At 42.1% G+C, this 12003-nt stretch overlaps 1 protein-coding gene across 1 annotated transcript; it reads left to right on the top strand.

The window, feature by feature from the left end:
* The first annotated feature begins 3684 nt into the window (after window positions 1-3684).
* Window positions 3685-6810, top strand: LOC131036051 (transposon Tf2-1 polyprotein). Its single transcript, XM_059212643.1, has 4 exons — window positions 3685-3885; window positions 4138-4313; window positions 4413-6268; window positions 6641-6810. Exons 1-4 carry the CDS (start codon window positions 3685-3687, stop codon window positions 6808-6810), a joined length of 2403 nt encoding a protein of 800 aa, XP_059068626.1.
* The last annotated feature ends 5193 nt before the right edge of the window (window positions 6811-12003 follow it).

Here is a 12003-nt window from a genome sequence, read left to right as displayed (position 1 = left end):
GGCACCGGTAGGAAAGAATGGAGGGAAGAAAACCTCCAGTCTAGCCCAGATCCATTAATGGATCAAAATTATAATAGAATGCTACAATCTTGTAATAACAATGTACACGATACATAAATCCCTGGATAATCCACATCCAGTTTTATCTTTTAAAAGATTTCTTAAGACCCAGCCTAAATATTCCCTTTGTGTTGTAATTCGATCCTCTCCCTGTTTAGATATCCTTGCCGAGGAAGTCACAATGTCATCTAAATTATCAAAACCAGTATAATATCCATACCACCTATAATCCCATCCTAGGAGTTTTGGGGAGACGATATCTGACAACCCTGTAAGCCAGTTAATTAGTAAATAAGGCTTTTTAATGCTTTAATAGAAAATAATAGTATTAAGTTGTTTCTGCGGGTAGTTAGTTGCCGGACGGTTGGTGGCCTAACCAACCGCGAACTCTTTATATTGTAAACTTGTAGCACATTGTGAGGACAGCGGATTTGGAGAGGAATATGATATACACCTCTGTTACACAAATCTATTCGGGTATACTGTGTTGTGCGTTATTGGTTCCATGTTAATGAATTGTGATGCTTTGGTATTGTACATTGTATATTGATGTTCCCTATGCTACCACCTGAACCACTTAGGCTACTAACATTTTGGCGTTGTTGCCTAAGTCGAACCTGAAGGTCTGAGGAGGGAAAGCTGGCGGGATGGAAGTATAATGGGTTGTCCATTCGACCAAAATATCCTTGTGACAGACAGTGACATAGAAGATAACACGGAAGTAACCAGGGAGGATCAGTTGACACGGGACTTGATTCACGCGTGGGACGTTTCTGTGGACCGGTACGTACAGCAAGAAGTGGAATTGAGCGCTGTCTCGGCTGATACGGTACGGGCGGAACTCAACGTGAACCAGGGAGTACATGGTCTCTTGGGTAGCCTTCCAAGGTTGTTGGCACGTGTCCTCGTTGAACGTGAAGAGGAACCAGAGAACACACGTAGGGAGCAACGCAGGCAGCAAGTGCTCCAATAGTATAAAGAAAGGAATCAAAGGGAAGAAGAACAGAGGGACTATACACAACGACGAAACCGCCGCAATTCCAAAAATTAATGCCAAATACACTAAACAAAGATCGAAACCGAGAAGCCCCGGAGGAACAAGAAGGGAACCAAGAAGACATAGTAAGAAGATCCCTGCGGATCCAAGAACAACTCGAGATGCGCCTGAAACTCTACAAGATAGTGGAAGAAAGAGGGATCCTGGTGGAAGGTTCTCGACAACATACACAAGCATGGGACAGGAGTCACAATAGCCCAGAGGCATTAGGTAGCAGTGATAATTGGGAACAAACAACCGCGCCAACCGAGTCATTCAACAATTCCCAAGACAACTCGGGGAGTACGAGGAAGATGGCACATAACTCCGAAAAATAGAAACTCCCCAGATTCAATGGACTAGGATCGGAGGATCCCCCCCGCCACTGTAAAACTTGTGTCACCATATGGCAGGCCAATGGTGAGGATGATGAGGATAACTAGCTGAAAGTATTTCCAGCCACCCTCTGGGGTATTGCCATTGATTGGTACACGGACCTACCCATCACTTCAAAGGATACCTGGAAAAGACTTGCTAAGGCATTTGAGGAGGAGTTTCGACTACTGCGGGACGATGACGAGATCGTCGCAGAAATATACAACACCAAACAGGGCAAGAGTGAGACGGTACGGTCCTACTACCGCAAACTAAAAGAATTAATTGGCAAAATGGATAATACCCCGGCCGACGGGTTAAAGAAGCGATGGTTTATTGAGGGTCTGCAACCATCACTGCGGAAAAAGATGAAGGTAGTACCCCCATCCACTTTCATGGAGGCATACAATAGAGCCATGGATATTGAAAGTGAGAACAAGACATCAAAGGGCAAGAAGCGTACAAGCGATGAAGATAGTAGTGATCAGGAGAGCGAGGAGGAGTCACATACGATACAAGCACTCCGGAAGGATATGAGACGGATGATGCAGGAAATGAGGACGCAAAAGGAAGAAAGTAGGGAGGGCAGAGACCTCTGGTGCACAGAGTGCAAACTAGAGGGACACACAAAAACTGATTGTCCAAAGAAAGCTTTTTGTGACATCTGCCAAGTGTTGGAGCATGCTATTAAGGAATGCCCCTACAACTTGAAGGCTAGGAGTGCCCAGGTACTTTATACTCAAGAACATGCAACACCACCCACTACACCCACCAAGAACACAAACTCAGATGCGTCACCAGACGGCTATAAGACCAGCCGGAGGGGGAGTAACAACAGCAGCAATAATAATACACCACGGGGTCGCATACAATACGATGCAAAAGGAAGACCAATGATACAATGTCGACGATGTAACGAATGGGGCCATTTTGCACACGACTGCCAAAGTGGTGCTGGGCAAGGAGGGCTACTCTGCAAATGGTGTGGGCCAGGCAATCACGAAGATACGAAATGTCCAAGATAGAAAGGCGTGAACATGTTGGAGGTAGTACGGCCGGAACTAGACGCACGGTGCCCAGAAGTACTAGCCATTACCCGATCTCATACAAGGAAACTAATATACCCTGACCCAGGCACAGAGAAGGGAAGACTAAAAGAGGCACAGAGAGAAGTAGAAAGGGAAATGAGTGAGGAATGGAGAAAGCCAGCACCCGACAAAACCACCAACACCATACGAACCGACTCCGAAACAACCATAATGAAACAGCTACTGCAAACCACGGTGCCGGTCCCCATAGTGGATCTGTTGCAAACACTACCACAACTACGGATAGCTATAAACCAAGTGGAGGAGACCAGGAAGGAGGGGAAGACGCCGAACCACAGGGAGGAAATGGAAGGAAGGAACCACTCAAAGGAGACTAATGATCCTATGTTGATGACATTAGGGGTAGGCAGGACACCAGCCGTAGTAGAAATGGAGATTCTCGGGTTCAGGCTTACTAACACCATCGTAGACGGAGGGTCTGCAGTAAACGTGCTACCTGAGGAGACATGGAAAACCTTGGGGAGGCCGACACTCTGGCCGCCAGCCTTCCACCTCGTAGGAGCCGATCAGCATGGCATCAAACCATTGGGCACGCTTATGGGCCAAAAGGTAACTATCGGGACACAACACTTCTTTTTAGATTTCATGGTCATATCGTTGGAGCGGAAGGGATATGATGCACTTTTGGGAAGAGGATGGCTGGTCACGGCCAAAGCAGACCACAACTGGAAAAAAAATACCCTTTCCATTGAAAGTGAGGGAAACAAATATGTCATTGACCTGTGAAACTAGCAGGTGAGTCAAGAAATGGCCTCAGATTCTGACTCGGAGGAGAATACCGTAAGGGAAAAAGGCGAGTTAGAGCCCAATGGAGAAAGGGTGCTCTGCCTCAGTAATTGCTCAGAAGATGAAACGAGTTCTCTAAGTGGACTATTCCACTGGCAGATGGAAGATTATGAGATCTTCCAACTAGAGTGCAATGTATTGGAAATCCTCGAGTTAGGAAACGATGGCACCTACCCGCCACAATTTGCGGAATACGAGGAAGGAGGGGCAGAAGTAGACAGCACACCGGCACACCAATTTGAGAAAGAAGTGGTACAATACGAGGAACCAAAGGTTTAGAGCACCAACTTGGGAGATGAAAAGGACCCAAGAGTGATAATGGTTGGAGATGATTGGAGCCCTGTACTAAAGGCGGCGGCGTTTAAGATATTCTTGGAGTATAAAGATGTGTTCGCCTGGACTTATAAAGATCTGAAGGGAGTACCCCCGGAACTATGCGTACATCGAATACCTTTGATGCAAGGGGCAAGACCTGTGCGGAAATGCCCCTATCGCATGAATAAGAACTATGCGGCCAAGGTACAAGAAGAAATAGAAAAAATGCTAGATGTCTAGATCATTTTCCAAGTGCAAACTAGTGAATGGGTTTCTCCCATTGTTACTTCCCTGAAAAAGGAAGGAAACAAGATCCGCATTTGCGTGGACTTCAAAAGCTTAAATGCTATAACCATTAAGGACTCGTTTCTGATACCGTTTACTGATAGCATCCTCGAAGAGGTAGCAGGGCATGAGATTTACTCCTTCATGGACGGCTTTTCCGGCTATAACTAGATCAGCATTGCCGAGGAGGACAAACTCAAAACCACATTTATTGTGGAAGATGGAGTTTTTGCGTACAACCGTATGCCATTTGGGCTATGCAACGCCCCAGCCACTTTCCAGAGGATCATACTCCACATCTTTGACAAAATGGCCACTGGGAACTTCAAGGCCTTCCTGGACGACTGGTCAGTATATAATGATAAGGAAAACCATTTGAGGATACTGGGGGAATGCATGGACCGGTGTTGACGAGCAAGACTGGCACTCAATCCCAAGAAATGTAGGTTCCTAGTGCCACAGGGGAGATTACTCGGCCACATAGTCTGTAAGGCAGGGTTAAAAACAGACCCAGATAAGATCAGAGTTATTCTCGACATGGATAGCCCAACAGATGTCACGGGGATCAAATCCTTCCTTGGCCATGTTGGGTACTACCAACAGTTCATTAAAGGATTTGCAGAAGTGTCCCTTCCACTTGAACGCCTAACAAGGAAAGGGGAACCATTTGTGTGGGACAAGGAGCAGAATGAAGCCTTCCAAGAACTCAAAACCAGATTGGTAAGGGCACCTATTTTGGCATACCCAAATTGGGAGAATAAATTTCATGTACATGTGGACGCTTCTAACTTTGCAATTGGAGCCATCTTAACGCAACCCGGATCCTCAGGCTTAGACCACCCAATATATTTTGCTAGAAGGTTACTGTCAAAAGCAGAAAGAAATTATAGCACCACGGAAAGGGAAGCCTTGGGAACGGTATATGTAGTACAGAAGTTTCGCCATTATCTTTTAGCCACACCATTCACATTTTTCGTGGATCACCAAGCACTCATGTACCTGGTGAACAAACCGGTTATTCAAGGACGGGTAAGCCGATGGTTGATCTTGCTTCAGGAATTTACTTTCAATGTCGTGGTGCGACCAGGGAAAAGTCACGTAATGGCTAACCACCTGTCTAGAATAAAATCCGGGGAGCCAGGGGAAGAAGGAGTGAACGAAGATTTCCCCGATGGCCAATTATTCAAGATAGCTGTGTTACCTTCCTGGTACGAGAAACTCGGGCAGTATCTTTCTACAGCAACAATTCCAGGTGACATGAGCCCAAGCGAGAGAAGGAAGCTCGCACTAAAAAGTACCATGTTCCAATTGATCCAAGGGCTCCTATATAAACTAGGTCCGGACGGTATCCTGCGAAGATGTGTCCTAGAGGAAGAAATTCCTAGAGTCCTAAGAGAATCTCACGAAGGACTAGCCGGAGGACATATGGGGCCAGATACCACGGCACAGAAAATTTTGTTAGCAGGGCTCTGGTGGCCTACACTTTATGCGGATGCGAGGGAATGGGTGACCAGCTGCGACACGTGCCAAAGGGCAGGTAAGCCACTCAAACGAGACTTCATGCCCCTGTTCCCGTCCCAACCACAGGAATTGTTCGAAAGATGGGGACTGGATTTCGTAGAACCTATGAGGACGAGCAAAGTGCATAGATGCCACTACATTGTGGTGGCTATAGAATACCTCACTAAGTGGGCCGAAGCCAGAGCTTTACCCGACAACACAGCCTTGAGCACCACCAAGTTCCTCTATGAACACATTGTGACCCGGTTCAGGATACCCCTGCAACTCACGAGTGATAGGGGGGTACACTTTGTCAATCAAGTGATACGCAATATGACAACAGAATTCAAGATTTTCCACACATTGTCTAGTCCATACTATCCCAGGGCAAATGGCCAAGCGGAGTCCACCAACAAAGTACTAGTATCTATTCTCTACAAGACATGTGGAGTAGAGCAAGGAGATTGGGAAGAGCGATTACCAGCAGTATTGTGGGCCTACCGGACAACGTACAAAGCGACAACTACACACACCCCCTTTCAGCTTATGTATGGACAGGAGGTAGTAATGCCAGTAGAATACACTGTACCAACCTTGCGGATAGCAGTGCAGAACAGATGGGGGGATGAGGAACGACTTATGACATTACAAAAATTAGATGAGCGCCACCTAATAGCACAATGGGCCATAGAAGTGGCTCAGAACATAAGGAAAGCTTGGCATGATAAACATCTAAGGCGGATGAAGTTCTCGCCAGGACAGCTGGTACTCAAGTACAATGGTCGGAATGAACTCCGACCAGGTAAATTTAGACTCCGATGGCTAGGGCCATACAAGGTAAGGGAGGTGGGAAAAAATGGAGCTATTAAATTGTCCAACCTAGATGACAGCCCCATCAAAGATCCAAAAAATGGATCAAAACTAAAGATCTACAGGTGAATGTAGAGAATATCACGTTTGAAGGAGTAATTGGAAGCGAGTGCAGGAAGTGGTGGGAAAACAATGAGGAGGACCACCCCCTAAAGAGTTCATTGAAGCAAGCAAGCAGAAGTTGACAAAATCATTTTCATGCCCGTCTTCAACCTAAAAGAATTCGAGCCTATACTGCGTGCCATGGTCCATGGGTATGAGCAGGACAGACATAGATCAGTAATTGACTATTTGGGACAAACAGTGGTCATTTCTTATGCACCCAAAGAATTTAGCAAGGTTTTCAGCATTCCCAGTAGCGGTGATTCAGCTATGAAACCATCAACAAAAATGCCTACAGAAGAAAAGAAGTGGCTACTGGAACATATTTGCGGCAACGCACTCACAGAAGAGCAATGGAACAGTTTATGGTAGAATAGCAATAGAAGGGGCCTAAAGAAATCTTATCTCACCTCACCAGAATGGAGATGTGTCCAGGATATCATAAAGAGTAAGTTAACAACAGCAAGCCGAGCATCCGATGTTGCAATATGGATGCTATGCCTCATGCACGGAATGGCAAAATTTATAATTGGGGCCGAGTCCTTTCCAGCCGTGTGAAGGAAGCCATGCTCCTCAAACACAAGACCCTATACGTGCCCCATCACCTCATTGCCCTCTTCTTGGAAGCATTGAGAACTCAAGTGGTGTTGGAAAACAAAGGAGGATTTGTGGCCTCAAGCCGTGTGGAGCCCTACAAGCCAGCCATGTATTATTGGCTACACCTGGACACTTTTACAGTAACCATAAAGACAACACCAAGGAAAAAAGCAAGGCAAGAACTGGCAAGGAGCTTAGAAGATGGAGGAGAAGAAGACAACAATTCTGAGGAAGAGGTAGAGACAGGGGGAGAAGAAACATACATATCATCTTTAGAAGAAGATGAAGGAGAATTCAGGATGGAGCCAATGGGCATGGAACAGGAAGGAGAACACGTAGGAGGGTCGCGGCAGGTAGGGACAGAGAGCCGTATGGAGGGCATACCAGCCGTACTAGGATGGGGAGTAAGGAAAAAGGTACTCTTCGAACCAGCACAGATTCCCATCACGACACAATTGGTAACTGGAGTCACAGGGACCCCATCTCAGTTAGTAGACTTGTGAGGACACGCTGGGGCCCACACCCTCCATATAAGCACAACCAGGGATGTAGAAGCGGCTAGAGCTGTTGCATTGGTAGTAGCACCCATAACTGATCCACTTGCAACCATGGAGGTAGGAAATACCGAAGGAGGAATACACGGTGAAGAGCCAGAGGGAGACAAAGGAAAGGGGACTGAGGAAACAGACATGGAGACAGAAGCAGACAGCCTGCTAGCAAGATTCCAGATGGACATAGAGGTTCCACCTCCTTCACCATCATTGGGGATTGATCAACAGGAGAGCCAGAGGATTGAAGGAATCGGAAAAGGGCACAGTACGTCCTCACCAGCACCAACAGAGGGAATCCAAGAGTGGGAACCAGTTGCGCAGAATTTTCTTTCCGAGTTGGAAGTAATGAGGGCAGCCACGAAGAGGATGATAGACCAGTCTCGAGGGTCTGATATGCCTGCTATAGTAAGAGCAACGGAAGCACTACTGGCGTTTATGACAGAACGCTGCGAGAGGGAGTTCTCAGAGAAAATTAGGAACCAAGGTTGGCCCGACACGGAAATTCCAGAGATAATAGCAGAATGGGGAATACCACAGATCCTTAGTGAACATACAGGAGGCAATCAGAAAGTAATGAGAGCTCTCACTTCCATAGAACAGACCTTCCGCGCTACATTCTTACAGCTCCAAAGGATGACATGGAAAGCAAACAGAATGGAAGGAGTCCATACCTTAGCCCTTCAGTGAGAGAGTGAGCTGAAAGAAACGATCCAGGCTATGGAGCAAGAAATGGTTCAAGAGAGAACCACGCGACGTGAAACAGAACGGAAGTTGGCTGCCTCTGAGAAGGACCGAATGGATGCACTCAGGCTTCTGAAAGCCACTCGAGAGAAGCAACTTCTTGTTGAGAGGGACCTGAAGATACTCCGAGAACGGACCACTACGGGAACAGGGATGTCCTCTTGTCCCTCTAAGTAGATATTTCTTCTTCAATTGTTGTAGTGTTCGTCTGGAAGGCGAACAAGTCTTGGGGGGGGGGGGGGTGATGCAAGCCAGTTAATTAGTAAATAAGGCTTTTTAATGCTTTAATAGAAAATAATAGTATTAAGTTGTTTCTATGGGTAGTTAGTTGCCGGACGGTTGGTGGCCTAACCAACTGCAAACTCTTTATATTGTAAACTTGTAGCACATTGTGAGGACAGGGGATTTGGAGAGGAATATGATATACACCTGTGTTACACAAATCTATTCGGATATACTGTGTTGTGCGTTATTGGTTCCATGTTAATGAATTGTGATGCTTTGGTATTGTACATTGTATATTGATGTTCCCTATGCTACCACCTGAACCACTTAGGCTACTAACAAACCCCAATTGGCCAGGTTATAGAGTGTGTCCGCAATACCAACTTCTACTCTGGGTTTTGTTACTCTTTACTTGCTAGATTTGAAACAACCACATTCCATAGTTTTGCAAAAAATACCTTTTCACACCTTACAACCATGACCATTGTTAGTAGCTCTAAAAGCGTTAAACATATCATAATAAAATTTGTTATCAACTTGAATTAAACCACCATACTTAACTATTATTGTCAACTTCCCTCAAAGGTTATTGTACCCTTAATCGTCTCTTATTTTGAGGTCAGTCTGATATCAATATAAGAGATATCAGAGATTATCGAGGCTAGAATAACATGAGGGAGGAAGATGTTTATCCATCTATCAGTGTGAAAGTATTCACTTTGCAACTGAAAAAGCAATACATCAACCATAAGCCATCACATTCATACTGCCAAAACAAATGAAAGTGAAGCTACATATATATCTCCCTATGAGCCTGTATGCCTTGAGGCCTATATAATATTTTGCATGAATCATGAAACAAAGTGAAACCTCAAAATTTTCAAATCAAGGATTCCTATTACTATTCAGAGCCAGAATCCGAACATGTAATAGAGTAACTGAACTAAATATGAATGTGTAAGATCAAACATACATATATATAAATAAATGTATATAAATGTATACATAGGGTTTTGTGTGAAGAATGTAAATCATAGAAGATAATATAGACTATCCGAACTTCCTTATGCTAGAAATGCAAAGGTTCCTTTAAACCAACCAACCATCATATACAAAGATCATGCATTCAAAAGTGAGATAATTTACACCCTACAATATTCTACAGACAAGCTTCGTGAAAATACTTCAATGCTAAAGACAGATAGAAATGCCAGAATGTAAACCTAAGAGTTTCCATCATAAGGTTCCTTAACTAGCAGAGTATGCCCATACAAAGACTGCATATGACACTAAACTACAATAACCAACATCTTTGACGAAAAGAAAAGAAAATTCCACCCCAGATCACTAAGCTTGACTCAAAATGGAGGATAAGAATCCATCATGCCGTAAGAAAACCAAAGAAAGAATGCAGTGAGTATAGCTGAAAAGGAAAACTTGCCACCATGTAGAATGCTACAGAGAAAGACATATATATATGTGTGTGTGTGTGTGTGTGTGTGTGTGTGTGTGTGTGTGTGTGTGTGTGTGTGTGTGTGTGTGTGTGTGTATACATGTATATGTATGTATATATGTATGTGTACATATACATATATGTATATGTACACATACATATATATATACATACACACACACACACATACATACATACATATATATACATATATGTATATATAAACATACATATACATATGTATATGTATATGTATATATAAACATAGATATACATATATGTATATGTATATATGTAGACATATATATATATATATATATGTATGTATGTATGTGTGTGTGTATGTATATATATATGTATGTGTATATATACATGTATATGTATGTATATACACATATATACATACATATACATGTATATATACACATACATATATATATACATACACACACACATACATACATACATATATATACATATATGTATATATAAACATAGATATACATATGTATATGTATATGTATATATAAACATAGATATACATATATGTATATGTATATATGTATGTGTACATATACATACTATATATATATATATATATATATATATATATATGTATATGTATCTATGTATGTATGTATACATATACATACACATATATATGTATGTATGTATGTATACATATACATACACATATATATGTATACATATACATATATATGTATATGTATATGTATGTATGCATATATGTATGTATATATACATATATACATATATATACATATACATACACATATACACATATATACATATACATATACATATATATGTATATGTATATTGTTAGCTCCATTTTAAAACAGTAAAATTTAAAAATTTTAGGTCGAACTTTAAACTTTTTGTGCTAAAATCCTTGAACTAATAATCTCATGGCCGAAGAAGTTATAAATGAGGGGATTTAAAATGAAAAAAATTATGATTTATTATCCTTCTTTCCTACTTGCCAAAGTAATATTCATTATTGATAAGTGTTGTCAATACAAGTTAAAATACCCATGCATTCCATCCGTGAAAACTTAGTTGTTAAAGCTCATTCATCGAAGATTTGACAAGTTGGCCGAGTTTGTTCAAACACTTTCAATGATAAAGTCTTCATCGGCAAGTTGGTTTATTTTCTAAAGAAGCCAATATACTTATATGAGACATTTTTTCAAAGTTTCACTTAAAAAAAATTCTCAATATTCCAAAATTACCAAAATATCAACTCATTAATATCATTGGCAAGTTGTAGCACTTTCAAAAGTCACTAATTGACTGAAGATGTGGACGATAAATGAAGTAATATTTGTAAGATTGCCAACTTTGTAAAGTATAGAAAAACATCGATGCACTCTAAAAGTTAGTTATTCTAACTCATTTATTGACAATTTTATCAAGTTGCCAAAGAGCTGATGCATTCTTAAGCGAAAAGGTCGTTATTATTTCATCCATGATTGAGAAAAGTTGTGCAAGCTTTTGAAAGCACATATGCATTCTTCAAGAAAGAGTTAGTTATTATAACTGATTCTTATATTGCTTTGAAACTACATGCACTCAATAAAAACAACTTGGTAACCATCAAGAAAATTTAAAGTGACAATTGCGAAGCCGAGCTCTACAATCTTTGTCTCCATCCTCTCTGCCTGCGCAAAATGGAAGCTTTCGAACAGGTTACGTTCACCCATCAAAATGCCTCAAATCGATGTGATCTCATGAAATGCGATGACTGCAAGACATGCACAAAATAAACTTGGCGAAAATTCTTTAAAAACTTTCAAGCAAATGTACTTAGCAAGTGTAAAGGTTTTACAACCTTTTCCATCAACCTCCTTGCCTGTACGTCAAAGTGGGAGCTTTAATTAGAGTATGGACATTCATCAAAGAATAACAGAGGGAGGATTTTATCAATTAAAATGGTTGGAAACCACCGGAATGCCTCAAAAGAAGATGCCATCTCAT

Source organism: Cryptomeria japonica, chromosome 10, assembly GCF_030272615.1.
Source record: "Cryptomeria japonica chromosome 10, Sugi_1.0, whole genome shotgun sequence".
In the NCBI taxonomy this organism is placed as follows: Eukaryota; Viridiplantae; Streptophyta; class Pinopsida; order Cupressales; family Cupressaceae; genus Cryptomeria; species Cryptomeria japonica.
This window is presented reverse-complemented; position numbering and strand designations above follow the sequence as displayed.

Bases quoted from the DNA above. Each gene is read 5' to 3' on its own strand.
- LOC131036051 (XM_059212643.1), top strand. From the start codon at position 3,685: ATGGTTGGAGATGATTGGAGCCCTGTACTAAAGGCGGCGGCGTTTAAG. The intron at 3,886-4,137 runs GTACAAGAAGAA...GGCTATAACTAG, and splicing joins ATAAGAACTATGCGGCCAAG to ATCAGCATTGCCGAGGAGGA. The intron at 4,314-4,412 runs GTCAGTATATAA...CAAGAAATGTAG, and splicing joins AAGGCCTTCCTGGACGACTG to GTTCCTAGTGCCACAGGGGA.